This window comes from Gymnogyps californianus, chromosome 1 (genome assembly GCF_018139145.2).
Source record: "Gymnogyps californianus isolate 813 chromosome 1, ASM1813914v2, whole genome shotgun sequence".
Classification (NCBI taxonomy): Eukaryota; Metazoa; Chordata; class Aves; order Accipitriformes; family Cathartidae; genus Gymnogyps; species Gymnogyps californianus.
The window spans coordinates 60,112,844-60,128,140 of NC_059471.1; the positions used below are offsets into that span (position 1 = coordinate 60,112,844).

The window sequence follows — 15,297 nt, forward strand, 5'->3', positions numbered from 1 at the left end:
TTTGTATTACCTGCGAACAATTACGAGGTCCAAACTTTTGAAGTCCTTCAAACTATTTCATGCTTTGGAAGCCCTGAAAAATAAGTAGCAAACAGAGTGTTCAAGTAACATTCTTTGAGCTAATGTAAAATGTTAAATGCTTTGATCAATACTTCAAAGTACTATACCTTTAATGAATATCCTGACGTCTCTTGCAGAGGGTATGCATATGGCTCACGCTTGGACTTTTTAGGGAGGCATCCTTTCCGCAACAAGTGTTTACTCATCTTCTTGCATTCCAGTATAACACCGATTTGTATTTTTTCTGTATTATTTTAATGAGTGAATACTTGTGTAGTAACTGCAGCAACTGCATATATTACTATGTACTTTTGTTCTTGTTCTCCCTGAAACATGCTCACACTGAAGTCTTAGCAGTGTGGTACGCTTCAGTAAAACACTCAATTACCAGCCTCATTAAGCATTGTTTTCACTATGACTGTCTATCCTTACTAAATCTTTCTATGGTCTCATTATACTTCCATCTAACTCGGAATATATGGTTAAATGTGACAACCTAAGATTCATGGTTGATAGGTGTTCTAGTGTTTCTCTTTCATTTTATAAATTTAATTCAATAAGGCACCATTTGAACAGTAAGCAAAATGCACATTTTCACCACAGCTACACTACTGTTCTTTGGGAAAAATATACTATTTTTTAAAGAAATCTGAATTTGTCTGGTAAACTAAAATGAATTATTAATGCAACTTCGATAATTCATGGTTTTTCTTTTCCATGTTTTTTCTTGTTTCCTTCCATATGTTTCTAAAGGAAAAAACAAATAGTCACTTATCTTCTTTAGTGTCTGCTCAGACTGTTGAACTACGGTAGCATACTTTCTTTCCTTAGCCATTTCGTATTCTCATTGTCATTCTTGCCTTGCTGTTTTAGCTTCTCCTCTACAGATGTTTGTATAATAATTATTTTCCTTGGATTATAGAAGAATTGATAGAATGAATGGAGAAGAAGGTACCTCAAGTGGCCATCTAGTCTATCACCTCTTTCAAAGCAGGATCAATGATATCTACACTATTCTGGGCTGATGTTTGTCTAACCTCCTCTTCCATACCTGCAGTATTGGAGATTCCACAGCCCACTAACTCTGCTTCACAACAATGCTTTACAGTGAGTTATAGAATAACATGGTGGTCACTTGGCACAAACCCCATAAAACAGAGTAACTTCTTACCAATGGATATGTGCATTCCAGTATTTCTTTCTGTTTGTCTTTGCAGGAGGCAGGTGAAATCCAATGATTTCATACGCTTGTGGAGATTTAAGGTGGTGACTACGTCTGGATTTTGCTCCTGATGACAACAATCATCAACTGAGCTTAACTATAATATTTGTTCTGAGAAATGCATGGTATCAAAGCCCGGTACCTCATAAGCTGAGCTTACCTGGAACATTTGTTCTGAGAAATGCATGGTATCAAAGCCTCACAGTTACAAAGAAAGAAATCACACTCTTAAGAGAGAAAACATAAAATATATATAGAGAAACTAGTTGTAAGTGATTTATAACTGACTAATACAAGTCAGTTATTTAATGGAGGCAAATCTCTAATAAAGAATACCAAAGGTATGCCTTCTATGATCATAGAATCATAGAACCATTTTGGTTGGAAAAGACCTTTAAGATCATCAAGTCCAACCATAAGCCTAACACTGCCAAGTCCACCACTAAACCATGTCCCTAAGTGCCACATCTACATGTCATTTAAATACCTCCAGGGATGGTGACTCAACCACTTCCCTGGGCAGCCTGTTCCAATGCTTGACAACCCTTTCAGTGAAGAAAGTTTTCCTAATGTCCATTCTAAACTTCCTCTCGTTCTATCGCTTGTTACTTGGGAGAAGAGACTGACACCCACCTCACTACAACCTCCTTTCAGGTAGTTGTAGAGAGTGGTAAGGTCCTCCCCTGAGCCTCCTTTTCTCCAGGCTAAACAACCCCAGGTCCCTCAGCCGCTCCTTGTAGGACTTGTGCTCTAGACCCTTCACCAGCTTCATTGCCCTTCTTTGGACACACTCCAGCACCTCAATGTCTTTCCTGTAGTGAAGGACCCAAAACTGAAAACAATATTTGAGGTGCAGCCTCACCAGTGCCAAGTACAGGGGGACGATCACTTCCCTAGTCCTGCTGGCCACACTATTTCTGATGCAAGCCAGGATACTATTGGCCTTCTTGGCCACCTGGGCACACTGCCGGCTCATATTCAGCTGTCTGTCAACCAACACCCCCAGGTCCTTTTCTGCTAGGCAGCTTTCCAGCCACTCCTCCCCAAGTCTGCAGTGTTGCATGGGGTTGTCGTGACCCAAGTGCAGGACCCGGCACTTAGCCTTGCTGAACCTCATACAGTTGGCCTTGGCCCATCAATCAAGCCTGTCCAGATCCCTCTGTAGAGCCTTCCTTCCCTCAAGCAGATCAACACTCCCACCCAACTTGGTGTCGTCTGCAAACTTACTGAGGGTGCACTCGATCCCTTCGTCCAGATCACTGATAAAGATATTAAACAGAACTGGCCCCAATACTGAGCCCTGAGGAACACCACTTGTGACCAGCTGCCAACTGGATTTAACTCCATTCACCACCACTCTTTGGGCCTGGCCACCCAGCCAGTTTTTAACCCAGTGAAGAGTACGCCCGTCCAAGCCATGAGCAGCCAGTTTCTCCAGGAGAATGCTATGGGAAATGGTGTCAAAGGCTTTGCTAAAGTCTAGCTAGACAACATCCACAGCCTTTCCCTTATCCACTAAGCGGGTCACTTTGTCATAGAAGGAGATCAAGTTAGTCAAGCAGGACCTACCTTTCATAAACCCATGCTGACTGAGCCTGATCACCTGGTTGTCCTGTACATGCTGCATGATGGCACACAAGATGATCTGCTCCATAACCTTCTCTGGCACCGAGGTCAGACTGACAGGCCTGTAGTTCCCCAGATCCTCCTTCTGACCCTTCTTGTAGATGGGCGTCACATTTACTAACTTCCAGTCAACTGGGACCTCCCCGGTTAGCCAGGACTGCTGATAAATGATGGAAAGTGGCTTGGTGAGAGCACTTCCACCAGCTCCCTCAGTACCCTTGGGTGGATCCCATCTGGCTCCATAGACTGGTGTGTGTCTAAGTGGTGTAGCAGGTCACTAACCATTTCCCCTTAGATTATGGGGGCTTCATTCTGCTTCCTGTCCCTGTCTTCCAGCTGAAGGGGCTGCGTGCCCCGAGAACAACTGGTCTTACTATTAAAGACTGAGGCACAGAAGGTATGAAGTACCTCAACCTTTTGCTCATCCTTTGTCACTATGTTTCCCCCCGCATCCAGTAAAGGATGGAGAGTCTCCTTAGCCCTCCTTTTGCTGCTAATGTATTTATAGAAACATTTTTTATTGTCTTTTATGGCAGTAGCCAGATTAAGTTCTAGTTGGGCTTTGGCCCTTCTAATTTTCTCCCTGCATAACCTCACGACATCCTTGTAGTCCTCCTGAGTTGCCTGCCCCTTCTTCCAAAGGTCCGAAATTCTCTTTTTTTTCCTGAGTTCCAGCCAAAGCTCTCTGTTCAGCCAGGCCGGTCTTCTTCCCTGCCGGTTCGTCTTTCGGCACATGGGGACAGCCTGCTCCTGCACCTTTAAGATTTCCTTCTTGAAGAATGTCCAGCCTTCCTGGACTCCTTTGCCCTTCCGGACTGCCTCCCAAGGGACTCTCTCAACCAGGCTCCTAAATGGGCCAAAGTCTGCCCTCCAGAAGTCCAAGGTGGCAGTTCTGCTGAACCCCCTCCTTACTTCTCTGAGAACTGAAAACTCTGTCATTTTGTGATCACTATGCCCAAGACAGCCTCCAACCATCACATCACCACAAGTCCTTCTCTGTTCGCAAACAACAGGTCCAGTGGGAAGCCTTCCCTAGTTGGCTCACTCACCAGCTGTGTCAGGAAGTTATCTTCCACACACTCCAGGAACCTCCTAGACTGTTTCCTCCCTGCTGTATTGTATTGTATTTCCAGCAGACATCTGGTAAGTTGAAGTCCCTCGCGAGAACAAGGGCTAGCGACTGTGAGACTTCTCCCAGCTGCTCATAGAACATTTCATCTGCCGCTTCATCCTGGTTGCGTGGTCTGTAACAGAGTCCCACCATGACATCTGCTTTGTTGGCCTTCCCCCTGATTCTTACCCATAAACACTCAACCCTATTGTCACCATCATCAAGATGAAACGACTGGCTATGTGGACAAGCAAAAAGCAGTGTTTGACATATTGAACAGTAGAGCATTAAACCAGAAGGACCCTGATAAACTTGAGGACTGAGTCAGCAAAAGCTTCAGGAAGTTGGACACGGAAATGTGCAAAGTTTCACACGCAGAATAGCTCCATGCGTCTGTGCAGGCTGTGGAGTGGCTGGCTGAGGAAAAGGATCTGGGAGTTACATCGTGCACTGGATCTGGATGGGGTGGAGTTACCTGGATGATAAGTGGATGAATGTGTTCCTGCCATCAATAAGGCAAACTGACTACTAGATTAAGGAGGAGTGTAGCCAGCAGATCGAGGGAAGTCATTATCCCTCCTCAAAGCTGGAGAGGCTGCACCTGGGACACACTTTAGGGTACTTCAAAAGGGATGTTGAAACACAGGAGCAGGTACAAGCGGTCAGCAGCCTACCACACATGACCTCCAGGGAGACTTGAGAGAGCTGGGCTTGTTTACTTTGGTGAAGAGGAGGTTAAAGCAGGGAGCTAAACTCTTGTTACTGTGAGATGACAGAGCAGTGAGCAATGGCGAGAAACAGTGGCTTGGGGGGTTCAGACTGGGCATCAGGAAAACCCTCCCTCAAGGGTAGGGTAATGCAGTGCTGGAACCAGAGCAGGTGGAAGATGCAAAGCTGATCCGATCCAGCGTTAGCAATAGTCCTACTTGAAGTGGGCAGTCGGACAACATGGCCTCCAAAGTTCCCTTCTGATGAATGTCTATGTTCCTGTGATAAACGAACTAATGAAAATGTTTGCTCATTCTCTTATGAGAGGTCGTGTATTATACTACTGTATTAGTGTCCAGAGATAATTTATTCAGAGACTAACTTTATAACTTTCCTAGAAGCACAGAGAATCTCGTTTCTTGCTCATTCTAATATTCAGAAAAAAATCACTGTATTTTGCAGAAACACTTGTATGAACACAGTCTGAATTATCTTCTAGCATATTAGCAAATTAGTAGAACTAGATACTTAATTCAAGCAATTCTTTTTTTTTTTTTTCCCCCCAAGATGCACTCATGGCAGTCTCAGTTTCAAACATAAGATAAAAGCACTTCACTCAATTAGCTGTTTATGAAACTGAAAGTTCCACTTAAGCATGAGCTATGTTATTCCCTCAGGCCCAGTAAACACATCAGACAAGTCTTGACTAGAGCAGTGAAAATCCTATTGCATTGCCCTAGCACCAGTTTACAGTTTGACTATAGCATCAGCGGTAATGAAAAGCAAATAAAAAGCTGCCCATTTTAAAAATGTTAGTTTCCCAAACTGTCACAATATGTATTTTATTATAAAATGAATTTTTGTGATTTTGGTGAGCTTAATTTTCTTATCAACAGACCAGAGAACTTTTAAGTTATTCCTTGTATTTTATAAAATAAGGGCATAAACTCTTATGTGAGGGTGACTGAGCACTGGTGCAGGTTGCCCAGAGAGGTTGTGGAGTCTCCATCCTTGGAGACACTCAAAAGCCATCTGGCCATGGTCCTGGGCAACTGGCTCTGGGTGGCCTTGCTTGAGCAGGGAGGTTGAACCAGATGTCCCTTCCAACCTCAACCATTCTGTGATTCTGTGAAGCATGGTTTAATAGACCACAGAATCGGGTTCTGCACTACTGATACTTTGCTTATATTTTGGACTATGTGAGACTACTTTTAATTTGCTCAGTTTCCCCACCATTCTGTGCTATTTTCAACTTATCCTCGGCACTGGAGAGAATGGACTGGTTTATACACAACATTTTGACTGGACCTTCTCCACCCTTTCTACTTCAGAAAGCCAGTGGGACTAATAAAGGACTAGACACCCATTATTAGACAATGATCCCACAAAGAATGAGTGTCAGAAGAACCACAGGCACAAAACTTGCTTTTAAGATGAAAAGCAGTGCTCACAGCAAGACAGAGTGAGACAAAAGTGGGAAACACTGAAGATAGGCAGGAGGAATTAAATTTGCTAGAAGTGGTTATTGCTGCTGAGGGAAATGCTTTGTAATTTTCAGAAAGAAATGGAGCTGTGTGTAATTCAGAGGCACTACTAAATGTGATAGTGTTTTGAAAATGTTGTTCTAACTGTGTGTAACTCACTTTTATCTTGTTTCATTTTCCTCGGAAAGGTGAAGTCCCCACCTCAGAATGGATTTGTGTGAAGAGTTAAGCCTCTCTGTGCTCTGACACTGGCAGGGGTGATGCAAATCACTGGTCAAAGTACCCAGGACAGTAGTTGCTACATCCTTGACTCTGTTCCCAGGACTACCTGCACCAAGACCTCAAGGGGGCAAGGTGAAGGTTGGTTTCCAAGCAAGGATCTTCAGAAAGTAGATAGTTCCCCTGGAGTGCACTAAGAAAGTTGCAGGAAAATGAAGAGACCTGAGACCTCCATTTTGCTGCATTATGTAACATTAGATGAGCAGGCGAGACACCTAGGATTGAATGGATGAACTATCTCTCTGGGTGGTCGAGGGCTATTTACGCCCTTCTTCCTCCTCTTGGGGACGAAGAGGTCAAGCTGCAGTTCAGTATATAAAGGGAAAACCAAGGTTTGGATAGAGGAAGATGCACAAGAGAGACATAAAGGTACCTGTGCGTAATGCATATTCCTTCTATGCGGTTGGTTATGTTAAAACATTTAGAATTTGATTAAAATATAATTTGACAAGGTTTAAAAAGTAGGGGGGAAAAGGTAAGAGTTAGACTTAAGCTAGAACAGACTTAAAATTCTCTTTTCAGTATGGCAATCTGATCAAGTTGAAGTTGCTCATGGGCAGCTTTACCGTGTAGAGGCATTGCTTTAGATAAATGCTCCTTAATTCAGGTGGACAAAAATTAAGAAGATGCTAGAAGGAATCTTTTCAGAAGGGACATCCTGTGTTGTCTCTTATTGTTCTTGGCATAAATGCCATTTCTCCTTTTGTCAGATACTCCGAATAGCTGAGACTCAGCTACTTCTATTAAGGAGTACACAGCATTTACAACTAAAGTAAAAATAAGAAAAAGAATCTCTCATGTCTTGTGAGTTTGAGTTTTCCTGTGTTCCTTGAACCAAATTCAAAGTTTCAGCTGTAAATTTTACCCTTTCTTATCACCTTCTCTGTGAAACTCCCCTGCATCAACACTGGCAACACTGGCATCAACACGGAAACACTGGCAGGGCTCAGGACCAGCAGGCCCACCACTGGCAATGCTCTCTATCAGCATGCCCACCAGATATATCATGAACACAATTTTCTTATGCTGGAACAGGTGCATTGGAGATGTCACAGCTCAGAGCTTATTTAACAATTCTGAGGCAATAACAAGGAAGAATAAACAGTATTTGTTCCTTTTTCTCTGGAGGAGAATAACACTGCCTTTTTGTAAATGACTTGCACGCATCCCGAGAAAGCATTAGAGCACATATGATCCCACATTTTTCTTACTTGACAGAAGTTCCCTCCTTTTCTCTGTGTTCCTCAAAAGTTCATTGCTGATGACCCAGGAAGCAGATGGGAAAGCACAGTAAATGTAGATTAAATGAATAGATTAAATAGATTAATTAAAATAAATAGATTAGTAAATGAAAACTTTCTTCTTCTGCCTCTGAAACTTTTCTTCAGAGGAATTCAGGTGAATTGATGAGAAGTCCTCCTAGATACAAAACTCTGGCAGAAGCCGTGGTCTGAAGGACCAAGTGGAAGTCAGCAGGATTGAAACCGGAAGGACTGATTTCTGATTCTGTCCTGGTACCTCTGAGAACTTAGTGAAGTTCAAACAATGGTTTGCTTGGATTCTCCTCCCACTCTGCTTCAGACTTCTCCTGAAAAGGAGAAAGTTCTGTGCTGATGGAAGAATTAATCAGAATTTTGAATTCCAGTTTGCAGAACTTAATTTCTTCTTCTGTGTAAGAAAGAATGGACCCCCTACAAATGTCACAGGTTTTAAAAAAAATTTTAAATATAAAAAAGTAGGGTATTCTCTTTGTCTACATGTTTCCTCTGTAATATAGTATAAGAAACATGCCAAACAAACTGACATTTGTGTAACCTAGAGGTGTCAATAACATTTCACAGTTGTAATATGACATAGAATTTCATTACAAATGTTTTACTGAAACACTGCCGTGAAGCCTGTATCTAAAACCATATTTTAAAAAGTTTTTTTGATTAGGACAAAGAGACTTGTATTTATCTATCTGTAACAGTAATGCCTGTAAAATCAAGGTACATTCATGTAACTGAAAGAAATGCTTACAAATAGAGCCCTAAGTTTTTTTAAAATGGAATACTTATGGTCTTGTAGTTACATTTCTCAATAATATTTTGACAAAGAGCATTCATTTGCATTAGTAATTAATTGTTCATGTTTTCATTACCATGGGTTTAAAGACAGATAAAGTTTCACATTAATTTCTACAGTTCTCCCTGTGCTGTATTCTTATAGAGTATTAAAAAGAACTAGAGCTGTAATATTTATGAAATGGCATGTAATTACAAGGCACTTTTCAAGAAACTTCATAATTCAGAAATCACACTGAATTCCTAGTGCACTGCTCCTCATAAAACACTGCCATACTTAATCTAATCCCACAGCTGTACTTCTCAGATCAGTCATTCCTGTTCATACTGTGTATTTACCAGGGACCACTCATTCACAACATTCTGGAGAGGCACCTGCTTTGGTGAGAATGTAAATACAAAAAAAAGAATGATCTATAAATTGTTAGCATTGCTAATGCACCTTATATCAATGATAGTCATTCTAATGTAAAACCAATAGTGGCATGAAAAACTGCAGCACGGTGTTACCCATATGATAACTTCAGACATGGGTCTTGGAGACTTAGGCTTGCCTTATTTACTTACGGTGCTGATTACTTACTTAATATGGAGTACCAAAATGAGTGATCATTATTAAAACATTCAGGAAATCCTTCTACAGAAGTCACAGTTCTGAAATCTTCTTCATTGTACATTTCCTACTTGGAATACGATTAGCTGTAGTCTATGCTTTCTAGTGTACAACCCCTGTGAATATTTATGTGCATATATACGCAAGAACTAGGCTGGAATTCTTTAGGCAAAATAACACCGCTTATGAAGACACATTTTTTGGTTAATTTAGAAAGAAGAAAGGAGCTGAAACATGATCTTTTCGCATGACACAGATTCAAATACATACCGAAGAAGAACAATTTCTCTCTTGTTGCTGTTCAAGCATGTAATATAGCCAGAGAAAAGAGCAATTTATCTTTGATAATGAAGGCAATAGATGTACTACAAAGGGATACACTATCATAAATATTATACATACAGTAACATTCATGAAAAACAAGGTTATGAGAAATCAGATGACAGCCAAAACAATATCAAATCACTGCTGACTCTTACCTTAGAATTTTATTGATTGCTGTCTCTTTTTCCAGAAGGTTTCTTGCTCTGATGCTAAAAACAGATTTACGGAGCTATAAAATTAAGAAAAAGACAGTGTACTTTTAAATTGTCATAAAATATAGCAGGTATATGCGACAGACCAATGAAACATTATGATGCTGAGTGTATGTAAAATTAAATACATAATGATCTCTATCATCAAGCTGTTTTTCACAGTCTGTGGCATGGGTGTCCTTTTCCAGGAAAAGGATGGTGGAAAAGATCAAAATGGTCATATAGAGCAAATTCCTCAAGGAATGTCTAAGATACTAGCCTTATCTTGCAGCTTTTGGCCTCCCTATCCCAATCCCTAGCTAGTTCTGGGTAGAAAGAAGCAGATAGTTTTGTTGACTAGCACTAATATTATTCCCCTTATTACAGATTTCTTTTCTTCTCCAGTTGGCCAAGTCACACCTTTGTCTTAATCCTTGCTACTCTTCTTCCACTTTGGATTTTGACTAGGCTGGATCATACTCTGGAGATGCCTTGACTATACAGAAGAGCCAGCTAACAAAGCTTAGATGTATCATTTCAGTGCCTAGAGCTAGGTGAGATGAAAGTAGGTCCCCTTTTTTCCTGCTGATGTAGAGCAAAAAATGTGGTAAGCAAAACGTGCTTGTGCTTGCCTCTGGTCATGAACAGCAGTTTAGGCATATTCTTGTGAACAGGACCTCCTGAACATTAAATGAAAGGACTGAGATACGCGAAAAAACAAGCACTTAATTCCTAAGGTTAACAAACATGGCAAATCAACGAACAAACCACAGCTGAAGAATTTAGCTGAGGAATTGCACCTGTGATGAACAGAAAGCCTCTGGCACCTTGTAAGACTTAACTCTGTCAACTGCTTGGAGACTGTTATCTTGAAGCAAACGGTTGAGAGAGATTTGGGAGCTCCTAGCAACGTGTGCCCTGTTTTCGATTGATCTGAAATGGAAACTTGAAGCACATTTCTTTAAAACTATTTATTATAAATATTGGATTTGTTTAATTGATCTGTGTCTGACCTAAGGATGTATGTAATAGATTTCTAAAACACTATCTCAAATCCAGAGTCATTCGACAAATAATTTTGCTAGAACTTGTCTCAAGACTCAGATTGACTCTGATTCACAGTAAGATGTCTTACTTTGGAGAAAAACAGAAGCCTAGAAAATACCTTAAAACTTGTTAATTATAGCCTTAAAAAAATGGCTATGGCTTTTTAAGCCACACCTGTAACAGCAAGCTACAATCTCTTTCCTAACCCTTGCCTTTTCAAGTGTGGCCCCGCTAACCTTTCTCAAGTCCTAACTCATCTCTGTACAGCCAGTGGAAGTAAGAACACAGATGACTTGAAAACAACATTATTTTGAGATTCTGTGGGTTCCTTAAGAAAACTGCAACTTGGAAACTGAAATAAAGTATGCAACACTTCAGAATGTAATTTGGAAAATAAGGTATTGGAATTTCAGTTAAGATTAAAAAAATAGTAACAGAATTGTTTAATATTTGAATATAAACAAAAAAATTGTTCCATTGTCTGGATATGGTTAACATCAAAATGAACTGAAAATCACAGTATGAGATATACCATTATATTAAATATTGTGTAGGGGTAAATATTTCATATATTGAAACATATTTGTGTAGGTTTTAACTCATTTGCAGTACCTCAGCACAGGTTTAGTGCATTTATCAGCATGGTACCTTATTATGGATTTACATATAACTGACAATGGTGAAAGCAATGGCAACTCTTTCACATCTTTCTTCTTCTAATGTCAGTGAAACTAATGTCAGTGGAATCCCAGATAACTGATTTTTCCCCTTATCCTGCTTATCAGGATTGCAGAAACAAACCTCCAAACCACAGGAGTATCTATCCTTTTGCAAGGTGTTAGCTAATAATTTTTTTAGGGCTCAACTAGGAACATTAAACTTACAGGAATAATGAAGGTGGAAAAACAGCTGGGTTTTTTTTCCTGTTATACCTAATTGCTTTAGAATAATTGCAATTACATCAAACATCAGGGAAAAAGAAGTGTGCTGCCTACTAATGTGTTATGTCCACTTATTTCTAATAAATCTTTGCTTGTTAACATCTTAGAAATTGAAAAGATTTCAAACACAGGAAGCATTAATTTCCTTCCAAATTTCCAGGTTTTGCTCATGTGATTTCAGAAAAAAGCTGAGGCAAATAAATTTTCCTGAAATTGTCTACAGCTCCCTATCTGGCATAGACCACTTCTTTTCAGTGTTTAAAATAGGTGTCAAAACACCCTGGCATTAGGCATGTGGCCCAAGCAAGGAAATTCACCCAGACCGTCAACAAGGGAATATGCCCTGGGAAAGCAGGAACGAGGAGTCTACTTCTTTTCAAAGACTTTACAGGGAGGCTAGGCACTTGTACTGATACATTTAGTGCTTCCCCAAGCCAAGTGTCAAACCATCTAGTACCAGCAAGGAAGAAGAACATCTCAAGAAAAGCTGCCAGCAGGTCTAGGCAAAGGGCTACTTACATCTGGCATATTCGTCTCCCAGGGACTGCTGAATCCTCCCTCTAGGCAGCAAGACTAACAAAGAAGGAGGCAGTGGCATATGTTTTGTCTAAAAGCATACTGCTAAATCCCTTGCATGCCTCAGCTGGTCAAGCAAACTGTCTGACCCCTTGTTTTTGATGCCTTCAGTGAACACCCTCGTCATCTGCTGGAGATCTGCAAGGACAGCGCTGTACTCTGGTATTTGGCCACTGCACAGGCAGAGGTGCAACATCCACAGACCCAGAGAGATGAAGTGAAGCAGCAGGAAGGAGCCCATGTTGGGAGCCACTGAGATAGGGGAGAAAAGACTGGGTTCTAGTTCCTGCTCCCAAAGCTGTTCATGAATTTTATTCAGTGATGCTTAAACAAATAAATGCCTAAGAAGTCATGGGAATGGGGAAAGGGACGAGAACACAGGGTGTTGCACAAGGTTATTTGTGCAGAGTTCATTTACTTTTCCTGCACTTTTTTTCAGAAGGACTAGCTGTGAAACTTGCACTTGAGGCAGTATGTCCTTGGGCATTGACCATGGTCTAAGCACACCCAATGGACTGAGGCTTAGGTGAAGTTTTGAAGGTTTGTTACCATCCTGTCTGCCTCTGCATTGTGATGATAGAATTTAGATTGGAACCAGGTATTCAGTTCTTTAATCCAGGAATACGTGAGCATGCACAAGATCCTATACTTCGGTGCCTAGGGATCTCAGTGGTCCAAAATGGAACTGATAATACAACCCAGGCACTTCCAACGATTACAGCTTTTGAAGATGATGGTCCTCATTGCTCTTTAGGACTTAGGAGTCCTTGCTTCAGCAGAACCCCGGTGAATTTATCTTAAATTTAAAATATCCAGAAGAAGCAATACAAGATAATATTTTTAGATATGCATGATTGATCCGTTTCTCATATTTAAAGGAGTCAGCAGTCAGTCAAATATCAACATGCATATGTCAATACGAGTGTTGAAGAAAATCAAACATTACTATAGATTTTTAAAATATGCCTCCTTATTTCTATATTAGATAAATAAACCAAACTGCTTCCCATTTAATTTTCCAAATTTGCATAGCACACCAGGCAAATGCAATGGAACTGTACAAACAGAAAATGGGGGTGATGATCAGTATTTTGTTTAATAACGTCTAGATGCCGCATGCTGGTGTAGAAGGAGGCTGGCAATTAAAACTTGTGATACCTGCCGAGTTCTTGAATGTTGCAGAGGAAATTATTAGCAGTGTTAATGTACAAAAGACATTACTTGATCAGATGATGTGGAATTAAATAAGTACAGTATACTCTACTGAGGTTATTTTAGGGTATATCTGTTTAGCCTGCTGGGTTTTTTATTACAGATTGTGATGTACTGTGAGGACACCCTCAGTGTATCTTTATTAGTCATTATTTATTTATTTACTTCTTTATGCAGCCTATAAGTACACTCAGTGCAGAAATAACAGTGCCTTATAGCTTTCTGCTATAGAGCATTATTTTTTAGCATAAGACACTGTCCTGAAATCACCTAACAGCATCCGATTACTGTTAAATACGTTTTCAACAACACATCTTAAGGAACTCCTGCAGGTTACTTTAATCTGTAAGGAACAGCTGTGACAGGTCAGCAAATTACCGATAATATTTCCTGGATGAAAAGGTTTTAGATGGAAAGCATGTGCTCCTACGAAACCATGAATAAAGCTCATGTCTTGATTCCCACATTCCTTTGAGTTTATTTACACAGATGTGCCTGTAGACACAGAATTAGGAAATCTGCAGGTAGTGCTTCTTCCACAAGCGCTGGCACCTTCACTGCTGCTGTTGGCAGGACAGACTTCAGGCAGACAAAATGACTCTGTCCAGTCAGTGTGAACTCGACCTGAATGCTACATCCTGTGAAATCCCAGTTGTCCAAAACGACAAGGACAAAGCAATAAACCACTGTAACTGTTGTAAAAGAAGCTAAATCACAGAACATTGTTGCTCTGCAAGTGCCACCCGCTGCTTTGAAAAGGTACTGCAGACATTTTAAATGACAATATTTATTTAGTAGTATATTTAAAAAATCCAGGCTTTCTACCCTGGAAAAAGAAAATCCTTGGCATAAGACTAAAAGCAAAGCGACACAGGATGATACCTTTGCTAGGTGACAGCTAATGACTGTGGACCAGTCCTACAGCCTAGGTGTACTGGCACAGCACTGCTGACTTCAGGGGGATCCATGCCAATTTATAACAGCTGAGATACGGCTCAGTGGTTTTAAGTTTTGAGAAATGCTATTCATTGTCAAGGTTTTGATATATTTTGCTAGTGACATGTTCGCAGTGCACAAACCCCACCAAGCCCTGCATAAAGCAATAGTTTTCAACTTGAATTTGACAGAGAGTTGTATGCTATCAACAGGTAAAAACTGTGGTGATGTAGTGTATAATTTTTGTATCAGACCACTGCAGAGTTGGCAGAAGAGACAAGCGTTGGTGAGTGTTCTGCAACACAAGGTGAGACAAGGTCATAAGTAAATAATGAGATATAAATATCCAAAATGTTTGGTTGACAATGGAAAAAAAAGTGCATGCAATGTATTTTTCTAACACAATTTCTTAAGTGTTGTATGAAAATTAGGAATTTTAGCTTAGTGCTGATGATAGCAATCTTTTATAGGCAACTGCAGGACCATATGGGAATAGTCTTCTGTACCATGCCGGAAATTCCAAGCAAGGAAAAAAAAATCATCCAAAGCTTCTGTTTCAGTTTGGAATTTGTTGGATGCCAATTGATGGTTTATGTAGACTTGCAGAATGAACAGATTGTTAGGTATTATATTGTTATTTAAACAAGTACAGCTTCTATGGAAAATATGAAGAGTCAGTACAACAAGCAATATATCAGACTGATTTTTAAGAAACAGCGAGGAAATATTTCGGCAGAATCTGTTCAAAGCTTAAGCATTCCGTTAAACATAGGATATTTTTGGCCCACAAGTGCTTGCTGTGTAGCCTCTCAAATGCAAATATTATTATTTGTTCAACAACATTCTGCCTATGCATCTTTGGCTTGAAGAGATCGGACTCTATCAAAATGAATGTGACAAA

The 15,297-nt window shown here is 40.3% G+C and overlaps 1 protein-coding gene across 1 annotated transcript in view; it reads right to left on the minus strand.

Annotated features, from left to right (window-relative positions):
* The window catches only part of NALCN (sodium leak channel, non-selective), a 260,771-nt gene that overhangs the window by 50,962 nt on the left and 194,512 nt on the right, over positions 1 to 15,297 (minus strand). Inside the window, exon 18 of the mRNA XM_050903338.1 lies at positions 9,649 to 9,722. Within this exon, the coding sequence (XP_050759295.1) occupies positions 9,649 to 9,722 (74 nt within the window). The remainder of the gene's footprint in view (positions 1 to 9,648; positions 9,723 to 15,297) is intronic.